The sequence below is a fragment of the Phacochoerus africanus genome, chromosome 16 (assembly GCF_016906955.1).
Source record: "Phacochoerus africanus isolate WHEZ1 chromosome 16, ROS_Pafr_v1, whole genome shotgun sequence".
In the NCBI taxonomy this organism is placed as follows: domain Eukaryota; kingdom Metazoa; phylum Chordata; class Mammalia; order Artiodactyla; family Suidae; genus Phacochoerus; species Phacochoerus africanus.
The window spans coordinates 2614175-2638258 of record NC_062559.1 but is presented as its reverse complement, the minus strand read 5'-3'; the positions used below and the strand labels follow the sequence as shown (position 1 = coordinate 2638258).

Genomic DNA, 24084 nt, shown 5'->3' with positions numbered 1-24084 from the left:
AAGGACATCCTGACAAGCCAGAGGCCAGCATGCCCACAAAATAAACATCATGATGGGAGGAGAACGTCGCATAAGGCCAACTCTCAAACCTGAGCCTCTGTTTAACTGAGTTTGTGCTAAAATACTTGAATTCACGTAGGGGTAAAATGCTCTCCCTTCTGTGAAGTCTTAGGAGGAAAAAGATGACGTGTCACGTTCCCTCCACTGTTTATAAAGACTTGAAAAGGACATTCATTTTAATTTGGATTTTGAACCTAGGACCCACAGCCCCTGATTCCTTAGGAGGGAACCTGTAGGAGAGCAGGGGACCCTGAGTCCCCCCCCACCCCACCCCCTCCACCTCCCAGCGTGTCCATGGGAGCAAAGCTCCTTGCAAACTGTGCCTCCAGCTCCCTGGGATTTGTAACGCCCTTTCTGGAAAACAGCACTGCACTGTCTCCACTGAGACAACGACCACAGCCCCCAGGTAGCTCAAAAGGCAAGTCTCTGAGGACAACAAAGCTAATAACATGTGAATGTGCACGTCTTGGAACTCAACCCCCCCCCCAACAAACAGCAAAGGAGGCAGAAAATCACAGCACAAAAGTACGTTCATGGAACCCAGAATTGCTCAGGGAGGAAGAGCGCTTACCGCGAATTTCAAAGGTCTGTAAGCATCAGAGTAAAATAAGAATTTTTTAAATTCTTTGTATATTTCGTCTCCCCTCCTGGGCGCAAATCTCTTGAATGTCTTCTCCTGGGTCACCGGGTCTTCTTCCAGCTTGTAGTCGTTCATTCGCTCACACACTTTTTCCAAGAGGTCAGTGAGGAAAGCCTCGGACTGGGCTAGGGGAATCTGTTCAGAAAAACAAACAAACAAACAAAAAAGGAGGGGGCAGGAAACTCATCTTCCTGTGAACACGATTTAAAAGACCTTCCCCTGCAGCCGCGTGGAAGCACCCCCCACCCCCCCACCCTGGTGAAGCGTCTTGCTGTCCTGATACACTGTGTATATACTGTAATATTATTTACATCATTTAAGGCGTTCGCGGCCAGGCTGCTTTTTAAAAAGTGCCTAGGGCTGAAAGTGGACAGAAGAAAAACTTAAGTTCAAACCAGCGACTCCACTTAATCCACGTCATACTTTTTGAAAGTCACGGAGCAGGCAGACTCCGGCATCGAGCCCAGAAAATGGCTGTCAGGATCTATTTACTTGCCAGAGACAGACAGACAGGCGGACAGACAGACAAGCAGGGCCAGAGGGAGCACTCGGGTGTCCGGACTCTGCTCCGGCGCAGCGCAAGCTGGGCGAAGCCGCAAGTCCCGCGCTCGGCGGCTGCTGCCCGGCGCGCCGTGGCGCCTCGACGGCCGCTGCGGGCCGCGGGCAGGGACAGTGGCAGCGGGCAGGGAAGAGCCAGGCTGACGGAACGTCCCCTGTGGCAGGCGCGGCTGCGCGTCTTTGGAGCAGCCCGTGCCCGTCTCCGCGCGCCCCTGTCCCTCCGGAATCCAGCGAGGACTCAGAGGACCCTGGAGCCACCCCCTCCGCCCCGCGCGGGGGTCAAAGAGCACCCCTCGCCCTTGGTAACCGGGACAAAAACTCGGGGGCCGTCTAGACAGGTCAAGGTGCAGGATGCTGCGTCCCCGCGGCTCCTTCCGGAAGGGGGCGGGACCCTCCAAGGGCGCCGCGGACGCGCCGCGGGCCGGGCCTTTGCGGGCTTTCTCCCTCTCCACCCTCTGCTGATCAAAGTAGGAAGTTTGCATGACAACCATGGTGAAAGGGCCTGAATCGCAAATGAACTCGATTTCGGCGATGTTGATCTATCCAGCCTCCATTGTCCCCTTTCAGGCGCAGTGTGAACCCTTCCGGTGCCAGCGGCCGCGCGGCATTCACAGGCGCGCTCCGGACGCACAAAGGCTCCCCGCGCCGCCCTCCCCGCCATCTGGCCGCGGGTCCGCGCCGGCCGCGGGGCTCCGAGCGGGCGGTGCCGCGCGCCTCTGCGCCCTGCCTCCAGCCCAAACCGCTGCAGGCGCAGCACCGTCGCCCGCCCGTCTCAGGAAGGAAGCAACTTCGTCAAAAAACGCAAAGGAAAAGCGCGGAAGGCGAGCACCGCTGATTAACTTTCGGCTGCCCCACCACGTGCGCGGTGACACCATCCCTCCTGCTCCCCGCAGAACTTGACTGGAGATGGTTCTGAACCGCAATCAAGGCCCCGGCGACATCGTTTCGTAAGCGGGCGTGTACCCCAACATTGTTTATTCGCTAGAATATCAAGATTTAAAAAACACAACACAACACAGGAGGGTTTTCATTCTTTTAAACGTCTCAAGTCAAAAGCCCCTAAAGGAAGTAGCCTACATACAGGGCGCCTCCAATACACGTCACGTTTTTATTTACACGGATTTTATTTAATCGTACTACTTGAGCATCGTAAGTTGCCAAAAAAAAAAAAAGTTGAAAATCTGTTCATTAACTTAGAGAAACTCAAGATTAAATATGTACTGGCACTGAAAAGCTAGAAAAAATAGAGGCAACTTCTTAAATTACAATCGACCAGGCAGGTCACGAACAGAGTGACTGTGGTTTTTTCCCCGCCCCGCCAGGCGTGTGCTTTTAGGCTCTTTCCTTATCTGGTCCATGAGAGATGCCCAGAGTCCTTCCTGGGTGTCCACACAGCAGCTTTTACCCCAAGGTGAAGAGTTGGCTCTTTGAGCAAATCTAGCTGCAATGGAGCATCCATCCTCTCCCCCCTGTGGACCCCCCCCCCCCCAGTACACTGGGATGAGAAGGAGGTGGTATCAGGGGAGGAAGAGGGTCTGAGCCTGGAAGGGTGCCCTCCTAATACACCAAGGGCGTATTTCTCAAAGAGCTGAGACCAGCCTCAAAACGGTTTTTTTAAAACTCGCTTAAGAATGGCTGAGGATATAAGATTTGAGCAAATCAGGATGTTACTTGGTGAGACCTTCCACACCTTACTTCCGAGAGCCATTTTATTTCCTGGGTTGATGCTTTTTAAAACCAATCCTCCCATGATATCTTTCCACCAGATGGGCTTGTTTTTCTTATTTTGAAAGTGTCACTTGACATATCTGAATATAGTAGCACGGGGCCTCTTTCGATGCAAATACGTTATATCTAGGGATCAACGAGTTAATTTTGCTGATTTTCTACATTTTTGAAGGCTAACTGGCTTTTGATGTAATTAGCTGGCTCCTCTTGAATAAACGTTCTTTAATAGAAAAGAGGAAGAAAATGCTGGCAGCGAGCTCAGGAAATGCCATGTTACAGTCTTCACTGAAAGCAAGAAAGGAAAACACCCAACACGAGACTAGGAGTGTTCATTTTATCGAAAAAAACCATTTTTAAACGGATCTAAAATCCCATCACGGCATCTGCATTTTCTAGAAAAAAGTAAAGGGAAAAGATGCTTATGCATTGCAACTCTTTGGGCATTTATTAAAATGCACGTGATTAGGATATTAAATGATTCCACGTCGCCGAACTACCTTCAGTACATGGCAAGACTAGGCAGGGAATCACGGAGCCTTTTTCTCGCCTCCAAGTGTTTTGCTTCTAAGAGGGCAATAAGTATCGGGACAAGTGGAATAAAACTGTCTTTCTCTACGGTGAAGATTTTGAATAGTCCTTGTCCATAAAGCCACTGCTATTGTAATCTTTGGAAGGAGGGGCTCAGAGATACTAACCTCATTAAAATATGAATGAAAAGGGCCGCCATCATTGTATCAGGAGAAAACGGAGTCCCTGGCCCGGTTTTCTTATGAGCCATTACTTTTACACGTGGACTCCCTTGGTGTAAGTGATAAATACAGCAAACGCTCTTGGGCAGGTCCACCGCTGCCTTGAAGCACCCTCATCAAAGTCACTGCTAACTTTTCCCATTTTGAAACCTCGCTACCGCTCTGAATCATAGCCTATATGGTATCGATTTTTTTTTTCCCCCACTTTGGGCCTTTTCTGACCATGGGCTTGTTATGTGAGCAAAGAAATGGGCGGCGGGGGTGGGGGTGGGGGCGAGGGGGAGGTCCTTAACTATTACAACTTGAAAATGGAAAAAAAGGCACGGGAAATTTTGGCTTTGGTTTCTCTGGGACACTGGAGGTAGGGATTTATTCCGGATGGCTATGCCGACCCCTTCAGAACAGTCAATTACAGGGTCCTTGGCATGTTTGTTCATTACTGTGTCTCTGTTAATCTTGTAGCAAATTTCTTGCTTGCTAGCTATCACAATCAGGCAGGAGTACAATTATGTTACAGTGTACAGTTGGATGTGAAAACTGTCCTTGTGGCATACTGCCTTCTTCATCACTGCCTGGCAGTCCCAAATAAACCTCACTCATCTGGATCCTTATTTTTCAGTGTCCCTCGGATAGGAAACCAGGACTTAACCTGCTTGGTGACTGATAATTAGTTTCACCCTGTTGCAAAGATTTTCTTTCTAGAGGTGTCGGTAGTGCAAAAATGTTAACTGTGTTACAGCAAATATTGCACCTAGTTGAATCACTAACTTTTCATCCACAGACATATTGAAATGACTTCTGATATTAGTTACAAGTCAATATTTAGAAGTGAAAATTCGAACCTCCTTTGCTCTAGGCTACAACAGGGAGAGCGTGAATTCAGAAACTCTTGGAAGATATGAGATCTGTAATTAGCTTGTATGTTAATTGACTGCTATGGGTTTGGTGTCTGGCACTTCTTCATATAATATGCAAATGGCATTGACTGTTTAGTTTTATTAGACAATATAATTAGAAATGTAAAGAAGTTCATTTTGATGAGGGATAATAAAGGTTGATAAATTTTCCACTGTTCTGTATATCAGAAAAAATTAATCCCATCTGGACTTAATCAATAAGAGAGATTTCAAGAGCCTTTGTTCAGAGAGCCAAAGCCAGCCAACAAACAACGGAATTAATATTAGTTTTTCCAGTTACATAAATTGGATGTTAAAACAGGTGAATTTGTGCAATCAATAAAAGCTTGAGGGCAAAAATACAAAGATTCCAGCACAATTTCCCACCAATGACACAGTAAGTTTATGAAAATAACATCAAAGTTTTGCCTCCTTTAATTTGAATTGTGGAAAAGAGTCATTCTTATCATTTGAAATAAAGCGTTTTGCTAGTGTTTCCTATTCTCCTTCATGGACATATTATGTCAACATAGAGTATATGCTCAGATTGTGAGAAAAATAGAAATAATAAACCTGATTTGGGGAGAAATTGTCCCCAGAATTCAAACCTGTTAAAGTTCCTATCACGTGTTTTATTCTGGAGCCTGTTTTCAACTTAACAGTACAGAAAACTTAAAAGTATAGAAAAATTGCATAATGGATCACCATTAATCAACTCCCAGCGGGAGCCATCTAACTCAATTTGACTTTTTCCGAAAATTAAAAAACACATTTTAATCATTAAATGCAAAATTGGCATTGCTGTTTCATTTCTGATTTTAAGAACTATTCTAATGGTCTTTTTTTTAAAAAAACATTCATTTTCAAATATTTTTAAGTGAACAGAAAACAAATACAACCATCTACGTGAAGAAATGATACAATTTTTCAAGCTTTGTTAAAACTCTCTCTAAGGGAGGATTTAGGACGCCCTTTTCACGCTGTTTCTGAGCTTTGACCTCTGCTGGCATACCCCGGAAGGATTTTGCAGATTAAAAAAAAAAAAGTAATAGAAGAAAGTAACAGTGCTTAAAAGGGCAGAGGCAGTAAGTCCACCCCATTAACAGAGGTGATGTGACTTTGTTCATTCAGTCGCCAAATATCTATTGAACTCCATCTCCGTGTCAGACCTCTTCTCTAACTCAGACTTTTAAAAGGGACTCTTCTGCGATTCTGAATAAAAATTAAAAGAAATGCTTGGAAAAGACTGGTGCCTGGAAGAGATCCAGGAACTACCAGCTGATGATAACATGACTCCTTGTCTCTCAGTTGAGCTGACCATCACCCGCACACAATCTCTGTGTTCTTATTTTGCAATTTTCTCCCCCCACCCAATCTGCGTGTCTTTCACTGTCTTGTTACTGAAAACACAATAGTTGTGCATTTCTAATCACCCCTGCGAAACACTTTCCCAGAATAAAGAAGGTGAAAAGTCACATTTTTGGAATCTGTTGTGGCATTTCCCAGTTTCGTCATCTGTGTACTTATGGGCGAATGGTGAGATTTCCTTAGAAAGCCTTAAAGGTCTCAGAGGGAGAGGACAAAAGAGCCGGCGGACTTAGAAGATGTGGGGTGTGCCTTCTCCACGGTGGAAACTCACACATGCACACACACACACACACACACACACACTAGCTCCTGGTGGCTGTCGAGAAAGCACTCTTTCTTTAAAAATTTTTTTAAATAGAAAATTACCCATTCAGCTGTTTTTTTTTTTTTAATCCAAAAGGAACAAATGGATAGAATAAAAAATAAGCCTGATGCTTATCCCAGACCCTAAAGCCCAGTCCTTATGCCTCCAGAGACATTCTAACGCACCTCAATGTGCATGAATGAACGTATGGGTGCACGAGCCTCTGCGTGTATGCATGTGTGCATGTGTGTGCAGGTGTATACGTGCACGTGTCTTGTGCATATGGGTCTATGTATCTCTGTGTGTCCGTGTATGAATGTGTCCACGTGTGTCTGTGTGTGTCCATGTGTGTGCATGTGGGTCCGTGTGTGTGTCCATGTGTGCATGCCTGTGCATGTGTATATGTACATGTGGGCCTGTGTGCATGTGGGTACATGTGTGTGTGTCCATGTGTGCATGTGTTTGTGTCCACGTGTGTCTTGTGCATATGGGTATATGTATCTCTGTGTGTCCATGTATGTGTACACGTGAGCACGTGTGTCTGTACATTTGCCTGTGTGTCCACGTGTGTCTCTGTGAGCATGTGTACATGTGCACGTGGCTCCACGTGCCCCTGTGTGAGTGTCCCTCCTCGTCCTTCACGAGATGCGGGCACGGCACACACACCATCCAGCGTGCTGTCTCTCTCTCTCACTTGGGGACAAGAGGGCTCAGTGGCCTCCAGGGGGCTGAGAACAATCTATGGACTGCCGCCGAGTGAAGGGGGGTGTCCCTTAAATCCATGGAGATTCCATGATGCCCGGTGTCCCAGAGGCCGACCCTCAAGAGGACGCGGCCCTCGTGAGCTACAGCAGAATCTCTCTGGAGTATTTGTTTAAAACCAGCTTGAGGACGCACCTGACCTCATTCTATCCTGAAACTTAGTTTTGAGGGGGACAGGCCCCCGTTTTGCCTCCTTCCCAGGTGAGGAGCCCCAGGCCCTGGAGGTGCCCCTCCCTGGCCTCTGTGATGCAAGGCCATGGCTGTCTCCGCTCTCCAGCTCCTGCACCTGAGGACACAGCAACAGAGGCCTTGGGGACCCCACAGATCACCCCCACTTGTTGGGCCGGGGACCAAGACGCAGGCATGGGCCACTTGAGTCACGGGGCAGAGCCTGGTGGGCACCCAGAGGTCTAGTCTGCTCAAGTTCGGGCCGAGCTATTTCCTGACCAACCACACCAGGTGACCAGGAAGGGCCACCCACCCCCAGAATTCCTGTGTGGAGGCCCTGACCCCCAAGACCTTCAAAGGTGACCTTGTTTGGCAATAGGGGCCTTTAAAGAGGTGACTGAGATCAAATGAGATCATGGGGGGCTCTGACCCCAAATGACTGGTGCCCTTATAAGGCGAGAAGATGGAGACACAGACACGCATAGGGGGACCGCTATGTGAGGACACGGGGAGAGGTGGCGTCTCCACACACAGGAGAGAGGCCGCAGGAGGAGCCAGCCCCGCCCACACCTGGACCTCAGGCTTCGGGCCTCCTGGACCGGGAGACAGGAGGTTTCTGATGTCTCCGCCACCTGGTCAGCGGGACTGTGCCATGGCTCCCTGAGCCCCCCGATAACAGCCCCAGACCACAGAGCCCCCGCCTGCGGCAGCCCAAGCCCACCCAGCTGAATGCTGACAACGAGGTGGCCAGGGGGCTGCCAGGGGGCTGCCAGGGGGCCGGACATCACGAGGGGCTCGGAACACGGGACTCGGGCTGGGCTGCAGCACTGCGCATGCGCTCTGACCCCTGACCGCCGTCCATCCGGGTCCGGCCCCGCCCACCCCTGCCGGGGGCTGGCCCGAGTCCGTGCCTATAAATCTGGCGGAAACGACACCTGCTCTCGCAAAGCGGATCAGGTCCCATGACAACTCCTTGGCGAGTCACACGGCAGATAGATGTAAAGGGTTCTGATCACGTTCCCTCTGCTGGGTGCTGACGGCTTCCGTTTGGAGGCGCCTTGGAGGGGATGCAGATCTAAGGAACCCTGGGAAATTCTGCACTCTCCTTACTGATGGGCTAGCAGAGGGGACAAGGGCTGGGACTGTCTGGCGACCCTGAGGCAGTGTGCCCAGAAAAGGGAGCCCGAGGGCCTCTCGTGGTTTTCACCCCTTCCCATCCTCAGGGCATCTAAGACCTGCCAGCACGAGCTTCTGGACCCGCGGCCCTCGAAGTGGGGTTCGTGGACCTGCGGCCTTGGCATCCCAGTGTCCCTGGCCCCCAGACCTGCTGGGACAGACCGCCTGTTCCCCAGACTCTCGAGCAGGGCTGCTCAGAGTCCTGCTGGGGGCGGTCCTGGTGGCGATGGCCCATGGGCAGTACGTGCCCTGAGTCTGTAATGTCCTGCTTCATGCTCCCCCTGGAGGGAGTAGAGCCTGAAGGGAGGGCCGTTTGGCACGGAGGGACCCCGAGTAAAAGGCCTGTCCACGGAAGCTCAGGTGGGGTGGCCTGTAAAGGGCAGCGCCGTCCTCAGGCCCAGTGGGCACCTGCGGGAGGGCCTCACCCACCTGTCAGCGTGACGAGCGCCAGACGGAGTGAGGCAGCGGATCCGCTCAGATGACGGTGGATTGCAGAGGCCTCCTGCGTCAGCTAAACTCCACTCACTGAGTGGGGAGCTGGCGGAGGGGAGCTGGGGGCCACCGGGATGGGAACAGGTGCACTGCTCCAGTGGGCAAGGAGGCCGGGGAATGGCCATCGAGGGGACGCCCAATCAGCGAGAGACTTGCACGAGCCACAGACCCAAGCAGTGAAATCCAGCACTTGGCCCATGGTTTTTGTGCACCTGCTGTGTGCCAGGGATGGTGTTAAGGTGTGAGGAACAGCAGGGAACAAAATTACAGTGCCCCTGTCCCCCCAGAACTTGTGGTCTGCGCCCCCACCTGATCACACATGGGCATCGTGCTGGCCTTGGGAGACCTGCCTTGGGGGTCCCCCAGCCCACTGCCTGTTCTGTGTCCATGAGCCAAGACGGGTTTTCACATGTACAATGGCTGAAAAAAATCAAAAGAATATTTTGCGACATGCGAAAATGATGTGCAATTGAAATTTCATCACCACCATAAAGTGGTCAGCTCTTTCCAGAAGATGCTCGCCCAGCCCTGCGCTGGCAAGCCAAGCCGCGTTGCCCAGGTGGGATCCTGCCCAGGTTTCATCCTCATCAGCCAGCCCGTCCCTCCAAGGGATGAGGTCCTGTGGCCAGGGCTCTGGCCACTCCAGCATCTTCCCTTCGCTGGACACGCCAGCCCTTCTCTCCTGGAAGGTGTGGTGACAGTCCTTCCAGATGTGTCTAGCACAGGCACACGCATGTGCACACATGCATGTGCAGACGCTGAGGGAGCCTCATTGCCCCCAGTGGGGTGTAGAGCTGCCTCTACCCAGGTGAAGGCATGACACTGTGTGTGACTGTGGTGTCACCGCATGCCTTTTTTAGCTACCGGCACGTGGTGACACCACCATCACCATGATAGCTTTGCACACCTGCCTCGGTCCGATCCCCCGACAACCTAATGGGGTGAGTATTGCTATCTTGTGCTGCAGGCCAGGAAACTGAGGCCTCCAGAAGTTCACGCAGTGATTTGGGGGGGGGGGCAGAACGTGAAGAGGCCACAGGCCTGCATCTCCTTCCGGTATCACACAGCCAGCTCCATGGAGGACACACCGCAAATGCCTGTGACTTCCTTATCCTCTTGTCTGTGCTCCAGGCCAGCTGCTCAGGAGCCCCGTGTGTGCATGTGTTTGTACACATGTGTGCATTTGTGTGTGTGCACTAAACACATCTGGAAGAACTATTGCCACAGTGAAACCCCCTCCTCTCCATCCACAGGGCTTGGCCCCTGTCCTGTCCCCCCTCCCAACCGAGATTGGGGACCCCATCCCACTTTTCCAGATGCAGCCTGCACAAAGTAGGTCATAGAACTACACACATGATGAAGCCGAAGATAATCCAGTCCATTTGATGCTAAGCCCTTCTCCCAGCGTGAGGCCAGTGGGAGGGACCCTGTCCAGCCTTCCCAGAGTGTTCCAGGTACCTGCCCGTGTCCATACTGCCTGCACAGCCCTGGCAGACACCTGTCACCTCTAGCACCAAGGAGGTACCCCCCAAAGCTGCGTTTCCAGGACAATTAGTGTCCCGAATGGAACTCAGCCTCTCACCTCAGTCATCTTCCCCAAAGGCATTCAGCGCTTTGCTTTCCCTCTGAAGTTTCCAAGGAAAGAATGGTTGGAAACTGCCAGACTCAGGGCTGCAGCGCGTTACAGCCAGCTCCCTCACGGGGGTGGGGGGGGTGCTGCCTGGCACCCGCGGCCAGCCCTCGCGCCTTTTGTGCTGGGGGAACAGTGGCAGTCCTCTAAATGCAGCCTCTGTATCCCTTCATTCCTCCCCGATTTGTGAATTCGAACAATCCTGATTCGGTGGAATAAGGAGCAATTAACAGGACAAGGGATTTATTAAGGATAAGTCATGCCAGACAGTTTTGACAGCTTGTTTTGAGTGTGACAGAATTACAAAATGCATTATGTATTTAGACTTTTGTGCAGCGTCTAATACCAGGCTTGTGAAATAATTCTTGCCAAATAGTCTGAACCAGCCTGGATGAGAACCGTCTCAGGCACCGGCAATGAAGGCAAAGATCAGACACAAAGGATACAGGATGCTCAGCGGCGCCTCCGGACAGGGGGGCCAGGAAGGGAACCGAGCTCCTTGAGGGCCACAGGAGTCAATGTTCTGCTTAAGTGCCCCATTCGTGGTACTCGGTGGTGCAAGTCCGGTTCCAGAAATGAACTAACGGTGAATCCAGGGGCCCAGCCCCCTGGGGGCGGGGTGGAGCTGTGAACGAAGGCCCTGGGCAGGAGCCCACTTCCCTCCAGGATTCTGGGCAAGTGGCGGCGTTTCCATCCTCTTCAAGGCCCCCAGGGGGCTCAGATGAGTGAGTAACCGCTAGCAGGCCCTTCGCCAGTACCGTTGGCTCCCAGTGCTTCTGTCACTGCTTTTGTTTGTACTGATCAGTTGGAACACACGCGTGGCCAGGGTTTGGCTGATGAACCTTAATTCTGCGCTAAGCTACTGTAATCTTTCATTCGCGCCCATCACTTTGTGCCCTCTGAGAATTCTTATTTTTGTCGGTTCAGGGGTCTGGAATCATCTGCTTCATTTCCTCTCCCTGGGGATAGTCCAGCATTTAACCTTACTATTCGCTGCGGTGCTAACGGCGCTGTTTTCTCTCTTGGCCAGAATATTTGAGGAGTCAGAACGCGGTGCCTCTCTCTGTCCGTGTCACACACTGCCCACCAGCGCCAGCCCCAGCATGCTTGTTGCCTCGTTGCTGGGGTGGCCACAGACTGGACACGACCTGCGGGCCTCCCTGTAGGGAAGGGTCTCACGGGCCAGGGCCCATCGTCTGTCCAGCCGCCCGGAGGGCTCAGTGATGGGTTTTCATGACGGGCGTGTCTTAGCCAGGACCACCAGAACCGAACACCACAGACTGCCTGGATTCGACCATAGAAAATTTTTCCTCCCGGTTCTGGAGGCTGGAGGGCCCCGATCTAGGGGCTGGGTGATTTGGTGTCTGGTGGGGGCCTCCTATCTGGTTTGTCCAAACTGCATCCTCTCTGTGGCCTCACGCAGGGTGGGGGTTGGGGTGAGGGTAAGAGAGGGAGAGAAGGAGAGAGAGATGAGGGGGGTGGGGAGGAGAGAGAAGGGGGGAGGGGGAGGGGAGAGAGGGAGGGGGAAAGGGGGGGAGAGGGAGGGGGAGGGGGAGGGAGAGCCAGCCCCGTCCCATGGGATGGGGGCCCTTCCCCCTACCCTCTGACCGCATCAGCATCACCTCCTCAAAGACCCAGTCTAGGGGCGCTGGGGGGAGCCCAGGGCTTCAACATGTGAGTGGGCGCCTCAATGACTCAGGCTCCAGTGTGAGGAAAGCATTTCAATCCAACATTTACGTTGATTTAACATTTCCACACTTCGGAGGAATCTACAGAGCTTGATTTTATGACTATTTTTAAATGGCAACAAGACAAATGTTTACAAATCTCTGATGCGTGTTTTTGCAAGTTTGAGGGAGCGTGGAGGATGCTGGGAGGCATGTGTCCCGACCTCGGATTCTCTGAGTGGTGGGAAGCCGGAGCGAGGGAGGGTCCAGCACAAGCATCCCTTCTCCGGACCGCCAGTGAAAATTACCACGTCCCTTCTGGATTTAAATTTTTTTTTTTCTTTTTAGGGCCACACCTGAGGCATAGGGAAGTTTCTGGGCTAAGGGTTGAATCAGAGCTGCAGCTGCCTGCTTGCAACACAGCAACACTGGATCGGAGCCACATCTACAACCTATGCAGTAGCTCACGGCAACGCTGGATCCTTACCCCACTGAGAGAGGCTGGGGATGCAACCCGCATCCTCACAGAGACAACATCTGGTCCTTAACCCGCTGAGTTGCAGCGGGAACTCTGGGTGCAGGACGTCTTCATATGCCATTGCTTTTTTTTTTTGTTACCAACTATCTCCCCTTCAGTCTAAGGCCAGAAAACAAAATATGCTAATTTCTCCTTTATCACGCAAAAAACCTAAGAAATCTCCATTGCATACCCACTCAGGCTTGTTTACAGACAGACAGGGGATGCCTCCAGGGGACCGTCCTTGCCCTGAGGGGAACGGAGGAAAAAACCACACAGAGATATGCCTGTGTGGTGACTTGGGGGGTGGGGGGGCGCATAACCGTGGACAGATAACCGGGAATTGGGTTTTCCCAAGGACTTTGCCCCCCCACCTCCGCAGTCAGCCCCGAATGCACGAAACCTCGACAGCAGCGCCCGTGCCGCTTCCTCGGCCTCCTGCCCCATCCAGAACCGGGCAGTCAGAACCTGCCATGTGTGCAGCTGGCAGTGGATCTGCTTGCTCTGTTCTCAATCGTGGAACGTGCCCACCAGTTAGGGGGTGGGAGTGGGGGGAACAAGGAAGACGGTGCCATTTCCAAAAAGATTCTCAAAGCACAGTTAAGGGCTGTTCCCTTTACTTTTGTAAGGACACGCCCAAGCGAGGTGGGGGGGTCCCGGCAGCGGCAAGGGAGAGACCGTCCCTGGTCCCCGGAAGAGAACCCAGAGGCCCAGCTGACCCAACGTCAGGACTGCAGGGCACAGGGACGCCTGCTTTGCACAACCTGCCTTGTCTGGCTTCAAAGCTCTCAGCAAAGGCTGACATCAGGTCTGAATTCCACTCGCTCACAAGGTCAGGTATTGGGAAAACCTGAGCACCTTTGACCAGAGAGGCAACCTCTGTGGGAGGAGAGCGATTTTCTTATTTAGGAGAGAAAAATATGCAGGTTGTAATTACCCGCTCCTGGCAGCAAAGTCTGTCCTTCGCGCCTCGAGCTAACAGGACAAACTTTTAGCTGCTTTGCCCCCTTCGTTGTTTTAACACCCACTAAGAGGATTAAAAACAACCTCTTGGAATTTTGCAACCCCCCCCCCCCGCCCCCACATCCCCTGGGGATAGCATGAATTTTGAATCTCCGCATTTGGGAGGTAGGCTGCTTAAGCCTGTTGAGGCACCAGCCAGGCCAGGATGGAAGCCCCGGGGGAAGGCCCCTGCTGGCCCCGCTGGGAAGAGCACCGAGCCCCGGGGTCCCCCCACCCGGGGCCACCAGCACTGCCCTGAGCCCTGTGGGTCCCAGCCAGGCCTGCCTTGCTTCCCACTCTGCTGGCCGAGTCTCCACCCTGCTCTGAGACGGGGGCTGTGAGCCAAGGTGTCTGTGTGCATATGCACGTTCACACCCACACACACGCAGGGCACTCACAGGCATGCATAAGAGGCACGTGAACCCACATGCATGCCGTCACCCATGTGCATCTTCATGCACATGCGTGTGCTCACATATCACACACTCGCTCCTGCCCTCCGGGTCTGGGTTCCCACCCTGGCCTCTCTGGAGGAGCTCAGACTGGGAAGGAAAACGGCTTGGCTGCAGTGGGCAGCTCCAGCCTGGGGGGGCAGCCTGAACCAAAGGCTGCGCTTTGCGGGTCCTGGGCATTTCAGAGAGCTCCCCGCTCCAGCAGGAGAGAGGGGTGGGCGTGGGGTTTGGAAAGTGGAGGGGACTCCAGCCTTGGGTGAAGAGCTAGCAGTGCTGCAGGTCACAGAAGCCCACGCAACGGAGCGCAGAGCAGGGAGGGCTGGCTGGGCACGGAGTGAGCAAAAAGCTTGAGCTCACAGACAGGGCTAAGGAACTGAACCGCTGGCCCTCGTGCAAATGTACAGCCGGCCGTGGAAGCTCGAGTGTGCCACCTCTTCCTGCAAGACGGAGGTGGAGGCGGAGGGCCTCTGAGTCCAGAACATTCTCTGGGAAGGGAGGCAAAGGCAGCTGGGAAACGGGGCTCACAAGGGAAAGGGCTGGCCGTGCTGGCACCGCCACAGAGGGCAGGAGAAGGCTCCTCCGGCTCAGAAACCAGCCAGTGGGCAGCTCCCCACCCAGCCCCCAGCATATCCCACGACTAGGCCCATGTGGGGGTGCTCGGAGCACCTGCAAAGGTTCCTGGGACAGCCCAGTGTTCAGCCAGGACTTGTTATCCGACAAGAATGGTTTTCTTCCCAGCGGTTGCTATTCTGTGGCCCCCTGGGGATGCTCCCCCCCCTCCCCGCCCCCGCCTCCCGGCGACTGGGGAGGTTTTCAAGCCAGATCTTCCCTCTGCTTCTCTCTGCCAGAGTTTGAACCCAGCTGGAGGGGTGAACATGTGGACTCAGAGGTTCCAGGAACATAATTTTATTCACCATCGTTGTCAAAGTAGCACATTTATGAAGGTGCTCTCCAGGGGCTGACAACACACACAAAACAATTTAGGGGGGTGTGGCCCCCTAATTCCTGTTGCTAGCTGCAGCTTTCAGCCCAGCAACCCATCTGTACGCTGTCTACTTTTGTTTTGTTTTTTTTAGGGCCACGCCTGTGGCGTAGGGACGTTCCCAGGCTAGGGTCGAATGGGAGCTGCAATTGCAGGCCTGCACCACAGCCACAGCCACGCCAGGTCCGAGCCACACCTGAGATCTATGCTGCAGCTTTTGCAGAAGCGTCACATCCTTTTTTTTTTTTTTTGGTTTTTTCTAGGGCCACCCCCACGGCATATGGAGGTTCCCAGGCCAGGGGTCGAATCGGAGCTGTAGCCACCGGCCTACACCACAGCCATGTCTGCAACCCACACCACAGCTCACGGCAGCTCTGGATCCTTAACCCGCTGAGCGAGGCCAGGGATCAAACCCGCAACCTCATGGTTCCTAGGTGGATTCATTAACCACTGCGCCACAACGGGAACTCCAGAAGCGCCACATCCTTAACCCACTGAGCAAGATCAGGGATTGAACCCATATCCTCATGGACACTATGTCAGGTTCATAACCCGCTGAGCCCCCACGGGAGCTCCCCATACTGTCTCTTTCTGTTGCTTATCAGAAAATGCAAGAAAGGACCATCTCCTGACCCGGTGGCAGACCCCTCACCCCAGTGGGCTGTCACATGCACAGCCCACGCTGAACTGTGAATGGCCTGGTGGCCACCCTCTCCCCCCACTTCCCCAGCTGGCAGACCCACTTAACAAGGCCCTCCCGTGCTCAGGCAGGTGCCCTCCAGCCCCAGGGTAGGGCCTCGACTGATGGGGGCCCTCAAGGCGGGGCCGCTCCCTTGCTTGTGATTTCCTGACCGTGAGATTTACCAAGGGGAACGTCTTGGGCGAGGGGCGTTGGACAAACTTCCTGTTAAAAAGGAATATCAGGCAACGCTTTCTTCTTTTCTGCTCTGAACGTTGTTGCCCACATGTGACATTAGGAGCTGGGCAGCCGTTTGGGGACCACAAAGACAAATGGCCTGGGAGGCTGAGCCGTGCTTCTGTGCCAAGAAGGGCAGAAAAGACAGAGAGCCGTGGGGTCACTTGTGCTGCTGGGCCTCTGACCTCACCGGCCTGGAGCCACCTGCACTCAGACTTCGTTGTGGGGCACACGCAACGCTCTTAGGGCTTTTAGCTGGTTTGTCTGTTAGTTCAAGTTGAGACCTTCCCACGGCAACTTTAGTTTTGTTTTGTCTTTTTTTTGTCAGGGCTGCACCTATGGCATCTGGAGGTTCCCTTTAGAGCTATAGCTGCCGGCCTACAGCCACAGCCACAGCCACAGCCACGCCAGATCTGAGCCGTGTCTGCGGCCTACACCACAGCTCATGGCAGTGCTGGGTCCTTAACCCACGGAGCGAGGCCAGGGATCGAACCCGCCTCCTCATGGTTAGCAGTCGGATTCTGTACCGCTGAGCCACAGTGGGAACTCCACCGGCAACATTGCTGACTGGGTGGTAGTTGCATCATAAAGCCTCCTGTTGCAGCTTCCCAGCTTAGTTAGGCTGTGCCCAGCTTGAATCCCACGTTGCTGTGGCTGTGGTATAGACTGGCAGCTGCAGCTCCGATTCGACCCCTAGCCTGGGGACTTCCGTATGCCTCCGGTATGGCCCTAAAAAAAGCAAAAAGAAAAGAGACCAGAGGAGCTCTCTCTGCAGGCCGGTAGAGGCTCTCACCAGAACCCTCACCAGAACCTAACCCACTGCAGGTGTGCTGCCTCTGCCACTGAGAAGTAAACACCTGCTGTTTACGCCGCAGCTGCCTGCGGCCTATCTTACGGAGCCAGAGCTGCCCGAGGCCCCCGGGGCCGCCCCTTCGAGGGTCTCCAGCAGTGATTAGCGAGCGACCCAGCATCTGAGCACGTGGACCCGTCTCCCTGCCGACTGCTACTCTGCCACCTCGGGCTTCCTCTCTAAGCTCTGGGCTTTCCGGAGACCCCACAGGGGACAGTCAGCTGTTCACCTCAGGCTGGCATGAGCCGAGAAGAAGGCTGGCGGCTTGTAGCACTGTTGGCAGCGCCTAAAGGGCTCAAGACGAGGGGTAGCTCTCAGTTTCTCGGGACTCCCCCGTGCCTCTCATTTCCCTTCTGCCTCCCTGGGGGCTTGATGTGCATCCCACGTGATTTGCTGGTCACTTCCCGATGTGTGGTCTAAACTAGTCACAACATTTGTGACACCCGGGGTGGGTTCTTTCCACCCCAGCAACCAGCCCTCCACTTCCCTCCGGACACCAGCCGGCTGTCCCAGGATTCGATCCAGTTCTGATACGGACTGCCTGGGTCACAACAGAAGGGCTCCGTCCACAGGGCTGTCTCCACTGTGGAGGCCAGCCTACGTCCAAGTTGTCACCTGTGCTTCTGCCTGCTGGCCGTCTGGGCCCCCACGACGACCCCCGCTGCGGGTTTGAGAATTTTCTAGAACTACTGACAGAACTCAGGCAGACAGCTTCCCTTGACTTATCATAGAGGACACACCTTAGGGACAGCCAGAGGGAGGATGAAGTCTGATGAAGTCACTGGCCCTTGGTGACCAGACTCAGTCTCCAGGCTTGTCCCCTCCTTAGAGGTCGGGGATAGCTACAAGTTCAAATCCCAGAGTCATCTTGGTACAAAGTCAGGTCTGCTTGAAAGAGGTGCCCCACCCCCTGCACTCAGGCTCTTACAAGGGTCTTGGAAGCTCTTGTGCCAGAAACTAGGGTAGGGGCCAAATTCCTTTCTTGTTTTCACACGCGGTGCTCATGGTGGTTCGCCCTGAGCTCTCTGGTCAAAGAGCTACCTCCTTCGGGGTCAGAATTCCTTCTCCAGTCTACACACAGCACAGTTGACTCAGGGCGGCTGGGGTGCCTGCCCACAACTCCGGAGGCTGGGTGCCAGGCCACCAAGGCCACCGCCAGGCTGGAAGACATCAGCGATGTCCGTGGCGCCCTGCTTCCTTGGCCCATGAAATGCCTGTGTAGACCAGCAAACACAGTGCTGCTTGGGCCATGATTCCTGGTCTCCGAGAGTTCTGGTTATTTCTGCGTGGGGAGGCAGGAGTTATCGTGGCACTGACTGGGTTCTAGTAATCCTCCCACATAAAAGAGCTTGAGGCCACAGCTGCTACGGTGGCTCTCAATTTTTTGGACATGACCCACTTTTTACCATGCAACTCCTTACATGAACTGTCGCAAGACAGCACTTTCTTCAACTGTAAGATGCGTACAGATTCCTATGGACATTTTTCTTGGCTGGTTTCACGCCACTCTATCCTGATCGATGGCCCGCTGGCGGGTGGCCCCGTGCAGTCGCAAAGTTACGGAGGGACAGAATGCCCCCGGCTTCCTTGCTAACCTATTACAACAACCCACCCTGTCTTCTCGCTCGTTAACAGGCCACATGTCCCGTCGCACAGCTCATGTACTGCAGGTAACCCAGGGTTGTGCCCCAGGATGGGGTACCCTATCAATCGCTAAATCGACTTATCAGCTAATTAAATTAATACCAGTTTCTCAAACTTGAGCCCCTGAAGCTCTTGGAGCCTCACCTTCTGTGTTTCTACCACGAAGCTAATTAAAGTGGCCCTATTTACCTCCCGAAGTCATTCAAAGAACTAACAACAACAACGAAAAAAGAGCATTCGCGTCTAGTCTCAACCAGATAGCGGTCTCATTGTCCGCATTATCGATGGCTGCCACTTTCTGTATTTGAACTTGACGGTGTGCAGAGAACGTGGCGTGTTTCACACGCAGGCAGACGAGGCGAAGGAATCCTTCAGGGTCCATGCTTTACTTAACACTCATCCACTGAAGAAGGGGGCCCCCGGGCCCCTGCTAGGGAACTGCTGGTCCCACGGCCAGGGAGCAGAGTTCAGGGTCCCCAGGTGTAAGACTAAACGGGAGCCCCAAACCCTGCTCCCAACTCCGGGTCTCCACCAGGAGGACAGAAATTCATTGATGCCCTCATTCCTGGAGGTCCGGCTTTCATCCCTTTTTTTGGAAGATGAGGATAAACCCTTGCTGGAAAAGCAGACGTAAAACAGCTTCCTCCAAACTCTGTCGTGTTGTGTCTTGTTGTGCCGATAACCGTGTCTTAACAAAACCGCCACGAGTCCAGGTTGTTAAACACGACGACGCGCGCTCGGGGCTGACATGCGGCTGCGTTTTGCTGATCAGATTTTGCAAAACGCAGGGGAAATGTCCACAGGAGATGGTCCCTGCCCTGGCGCCTGTGCCAGCGCCACGGCCGCCTCTGCAGACCCTTGTCCCTGTGGCACGGCGGGTACGCGCTCCTGCGCAGGACAAACAGAGCATCTCAAAGGACAACACGGAGCAAAAGCCGCCGCGTGGGAACCAGCGGCTTCTTCAAGGAAAGAGAGGACAGCACCAAAAACCTCAGCAAAGAGTATCTCCAGATGTCACATGTCACCAGGTCCTGCGACTTCCATCCTCTTTCTCGATAGGTGCCCCTAAGATGGGGAGCCCAGCAGGCTCCACGCTGCCTCGAGGGAGGCCAGCAAACGAGGCGTATTGTCTCATCACCTCCGTGCCTCCACCCACCCCTCTGGCCTGTCCAGGGGCCGGGAGCCCAAGTCAGGCCTGTGGCAGGTCCTGCTGGGTTACGGCTCCGAGGAAACAGGGGCCTCTGCCCCAGGGGTCTCCCTGCCCACCCGAGCAGGAGCTGGCATGGCTGAGCCAAAGCCAAGTGGGGCCAGCAGTGGGCAGGGGCCAGGCAGGCCTAACCTAACCGTGTGGCCGGCCCGCACTCCCCAGGGTTCAGCCAGGCTGGGGCTGCATGGCGGGGATGCACGAGGCAGGTCAGGGGAGGGAACAGGGCTGGCAGAGTGTGCAGAGTGCAGAAAAGGTGGGAGAGGGAACATCCCAGCAGGGGCTGGGGAGACCCACAGGGCGCCGCGTCCTCAGGGATGCTTCAGCCATGGGGACGGCGGCACCAGCATGCCATTTGGGGGACCCGTGGCCCCTCGGGCACCTGCCCTCAGCCCTTGCCTCATCCTCCGAGCCCATGTTTACAGGGAACAGAGCACACGGCCCCAGCTGCCTGCAGCCACTGCCCGGAGGAATCAGGAATCGCGTGAAGGGAGGGGCTGTTCCCCCGCCGCCGCTGCTGAAGTCTGGAGAAACCTAACCAGGCTCCTTGGGCTTCTTGTGCCCCTCGTTCCTGAACTTTCTGGAAACATGACAGGGAAGGGGGCCTCTCTGGCCGCTTGGATTGTCTGAATGGGGTCAGTCTGGGGAGTTTGATGTGAAAATGTGGGGTGAAGGGCTGTCTCAGATAGTCCGGGGGGGGCCTGCTGGTTTCCACTAACGAGGTCATCTGTTTAGCCCCCCAGGGCTCTGAGGCTGTCCTGGGGGGTTGGGGGGCAGGTGATGCTGCCTAGAAGCTGCCTCCTCCCACGCCACCCTCCCTAGAGCAGCCCCAGCCCCAGGCTGGACACAGGAGCAGCGAGAAGGGACCCCAGCCACACTGCGCTGGAAAGGCCAGCTCAGGCTGCTGCCCCTCAGAGCACGGACCCTCAGGGGCGCTCCCCTCCACCAGGGCCCTCGGCTTGGAGGACGCAGTGTGCCGTTGGTGTTTCTTTCCATCCTTGGAAAAATGGAACGAAAAAGAAAAAGCAGGAAAGGGCAGGAAGACGGTGGCGAGGCCGTTGGCCAGCGTGTCAGGGACCCGGGAACATCCCAGATTCGAGGCCTCCCCAGCCAGGGCACCTGCCCCTGCTCCCTCCGCCTGGCGCTTCTTTTGTGCTTTTCTTACGCTTCCCGAATGCAAGCTGAGCACACACATGCTGCGCTCACAGCAGAAGGACGCAGAGATGCCGCTGCATCAGCGCCACCAGCAAGAACGCCTGGACCGCGTCCAAGGCGGAGGCTCAGGCCCAACCGCGCGCCGCGAGGCCCCTGCATTTCAAGTTTGGCCCAGCAGCCCGCTGGCCGAGGGAAACAAACGCCGGGCTTTGAAGCCGAGGAGGGTTTGCTGAGACCGAGGGAAGGTGCCTGGAGGCAGGAACCCTGACCTCCACCCCGACCCCAAAGCCACACGATTTGCAGACACGGGACTTGAAGACCAGCCTCTCCGGCACTGCGGGCCCCCGCCGTGTCTGCACGGAGAGTCGGGTTCCAGGGCCGAGGGCCGGAGCAGCAACTCTGAGCAGAACGTGGCCCAGGATGGGCCTGCCCAGGGCCCCCGGGACCTTGAGGTCACCCTGGTCTAACTGACAAAGGCAGCAGGATGGTGGCTCTCGCTGCTCGGCAGACTGAGCGCCAACAACACACAGGGGGTTTCAGCCTGGTTGTCTCAAAGCCGAATAGCCTTGACCGTGGGGCGAGCAGGCCTGGTTTCGGGTAAATGTGAGTCCGTGTTGGGGCTCAGGGTATGTCAGCATCGACCCCGGCAAAGACCCCAAGGATGCAGGGTGAGCGCGAGGGCCCACGTGCCCACTACCCGAGCCCCACGTGGCCCTCCGTCCCCAGGGCACTTTCCCATCGGAAAACATGCTAATTTGGCAGGTCGCTGTCAGGACTAGAACTCTCTTACAGGCTGTCACGGCAAGTTCTCGAAAAGAACCGCCAGCTTCCCTGTCTCATCCGCGTTCCCGCCCCTGCCCCCCTTCCCTGGCCTCCAGGTCACAGGGTCACTCTCTCCTGCCCTCTTATCCTTTCGACAAAGACACCTTCCTCTCCTGGCCCAGGGGCACCACCAGCAGGTCACCTGATGCAAGGTGTCACCTCTTGCAACGCTGACACTCTGTCTAATCTTTGAAGCTGGTTGGCCTGGGCGCACACACCATTGTCCCTGGCTCTGCCTGACGGTGGGAACCCGAGGTGGCTGGTGTCAGGGACTAGGGCCATTCCTTCTCTGTAGGTCGTTCTGTGACCCCAGGGGACCCGTGGCTACAGGGAACGGAGCCTGCAGTGGAGCCACGTGGACATTCAGCCCTGAGTTATCACCACAGTCCCGTGGAAGCCCCCGAATCCTCAGGGTGTCTGATGATTCTGGCGGGTCATCTGTGGAATTCTGGGAGACGGTGGATGTGGGAAGGAAAGTTCTGGCCTTCTCTCTCTCTTTCTCTCCATTTTTACTTTTTCACCTGCGCTTGTGGCATATGGAAATTCCCAGGCCAGGCATCGAATCCAAGCCGAAGCTGCAACCTGTGCTACAGCAATGGTCACGCCAGATCCTTAACCCGCTGTGCCACGGTGGGAACTCCTCTCTTGCCCTTCTGAAGGGGGCTTCCCAGCTCAGGAAAATTAAAAGTGCACGTAGGCCTTCCTTGCACCCTACAGAGTCCCCCGGTGGGTCTTGTCCAGCCCTGTCCCTTGCTATTCGATGGACACACAATTCCAGGAAGAGGTGGGCAAAGCTGACAGCCCTCCTCGGTCACCTACTTGCTCTAAAACTGGGTACAGTGTGCCAGCCCAAACCCAGCAGTGGCAAACCCATCCTGCCGAGCTCTGAGTGAGCTGGCTGGTACTGGGGATCACGCTTGCAGTATTTCCTTTAGGGTGACAGTGGCATCGGCCTCCTGTCTGAGCACTTAGCCCCTGAGCGCTGGGTGGGGGAGAAGACACCGCCTTCACGGTGCCCCCAGCTCCTCCCTCAGGCTTCTCAGGCCCCCACCCTCCCAGCCCCTGGCACCAACGCCCAGGGTGGGCCCCTCTGGGCTGTGACCCCTCCTTCTGCTCAGACAAGTGCCTGAGTCTGGCCTGGAGGTGGGTCTCGCATCCTCATCCCCACGAGAAAGCCCTGCAGATCTTGAAGGTGGGGGGCAGGGGCCCAGGGGAGGGTGCTCGGCCTCCTTGGGGTCTCCAGGCAGCCCCCAGCGCCGCTCTGGGTCCCCTGCTGGCCTCGCCAAGAACCATGGAAGCGCTATTTTTATCCTGATGAACAAGAGCGAGGAAATATCTTCCGACTTGACAAGACACAAAATTTAGGTGCTGGGAAGAGAGCCTTCAATTTCAAGCTTAAAGATTACTTTGGGTCCCCCAGGACTCAGAAGCAATTTAGAACTGATACCCTGAACAAGAGAAAGGTTAGAAGATTAAGACCAACTGCTGTTTGGATAAATGGCTGGTAATTGCCCACATCCGCAATTATACACTGGCACATAATTTCTTTTCCGCTACCTCTCTCTTCTCCTGCGTCCCGTCAGGATTGATCCGGACGGAGCCCACCTTGGTCTTCTTCTGCCGCGCCTTGGTGACGTCGTGCTCCACCTCGTCCATCAGCGCCCTGCACGCTAAACAAGACACAGAGCCTGTGTCACCTCTGGAAGGGGTGAGGCTCCCCAGCCCCTCCCAGCAGGAGCCAGCCAGCCACCCACCCCCACCACCCGGGAGACGCTGGGCTGGGAAGGGCTGTCATCATAGGGTCCCAGGCAGAAACGTGTAGAGTTTTCAAAGACAAGCCGACACCCATTTTCTTTGTTTACCCAGGTATACTGTTTCTTCAAACCACATATATTTTTACGTTTTCACTTAAAACATGCTTTTTCTTTTTTCTTTATCAGCTGCACCCACAGCATATGGGAATTCCTGGGTCAGGGATTGAGAATTGAAGGCGGAGCTGCAGCCATGCCAGATCCTTAACCCACTGTGTGGGGCTGGGAATTGAACCGGTGTCTCCACAGAGACAAGCCAGATCATTAACCCACTGAGCCACAGGGGGAGCTCCCCAAATATACTTGTTTTAAAGAATAAGGAGGCTGCCCCCACCCCCCAGAGTCTGTCAGACACTCCAGAGCCCCACTGGCTTCCATTCATTTCCCCCCCCACCCGCCCCGAGAGTCTCTGCAGATGGAAAAGCTTTGTCCAAAACTGGGCCCTGCTGCCAACACCCTATCTGTCTGAGTGTAAAATCTCAGGGAGCCTCTGAAACGTCCCTCTAAAGGGCCAGACAGTTGATGCTGCCC

At 54.7% G+C, this 24084-nt stretch overlaps 1 protein-coding gene across 1 annotated transcript in view; it reads right to left on the bottom strand.

Moving 5' to 3' along the window:
* Window positions 1-23398, bottom strand: part of CNPY1 (canopy FGF signaling regulator 1) — a 28715-nt gene extending 5317 nt beyond the window's left edge. Inside the window, exons 1-2 of the mRNA XM_047763842.1 lie at window positions 23300-23398; window positions 632-835 (exon numbers count right to left, since the gene is read on the bottom strand). Of these exons, the coding sequence (XP_047619798.1) occupies window positions 632-835; window positions 23300-23398 (303 nt within the window). The remainder of the gene's footprint in view (window positions 1-631; window positions 836-23299) is intronic.
* Window positions 23399-24084: the final 686 nt, after the last annotated feature.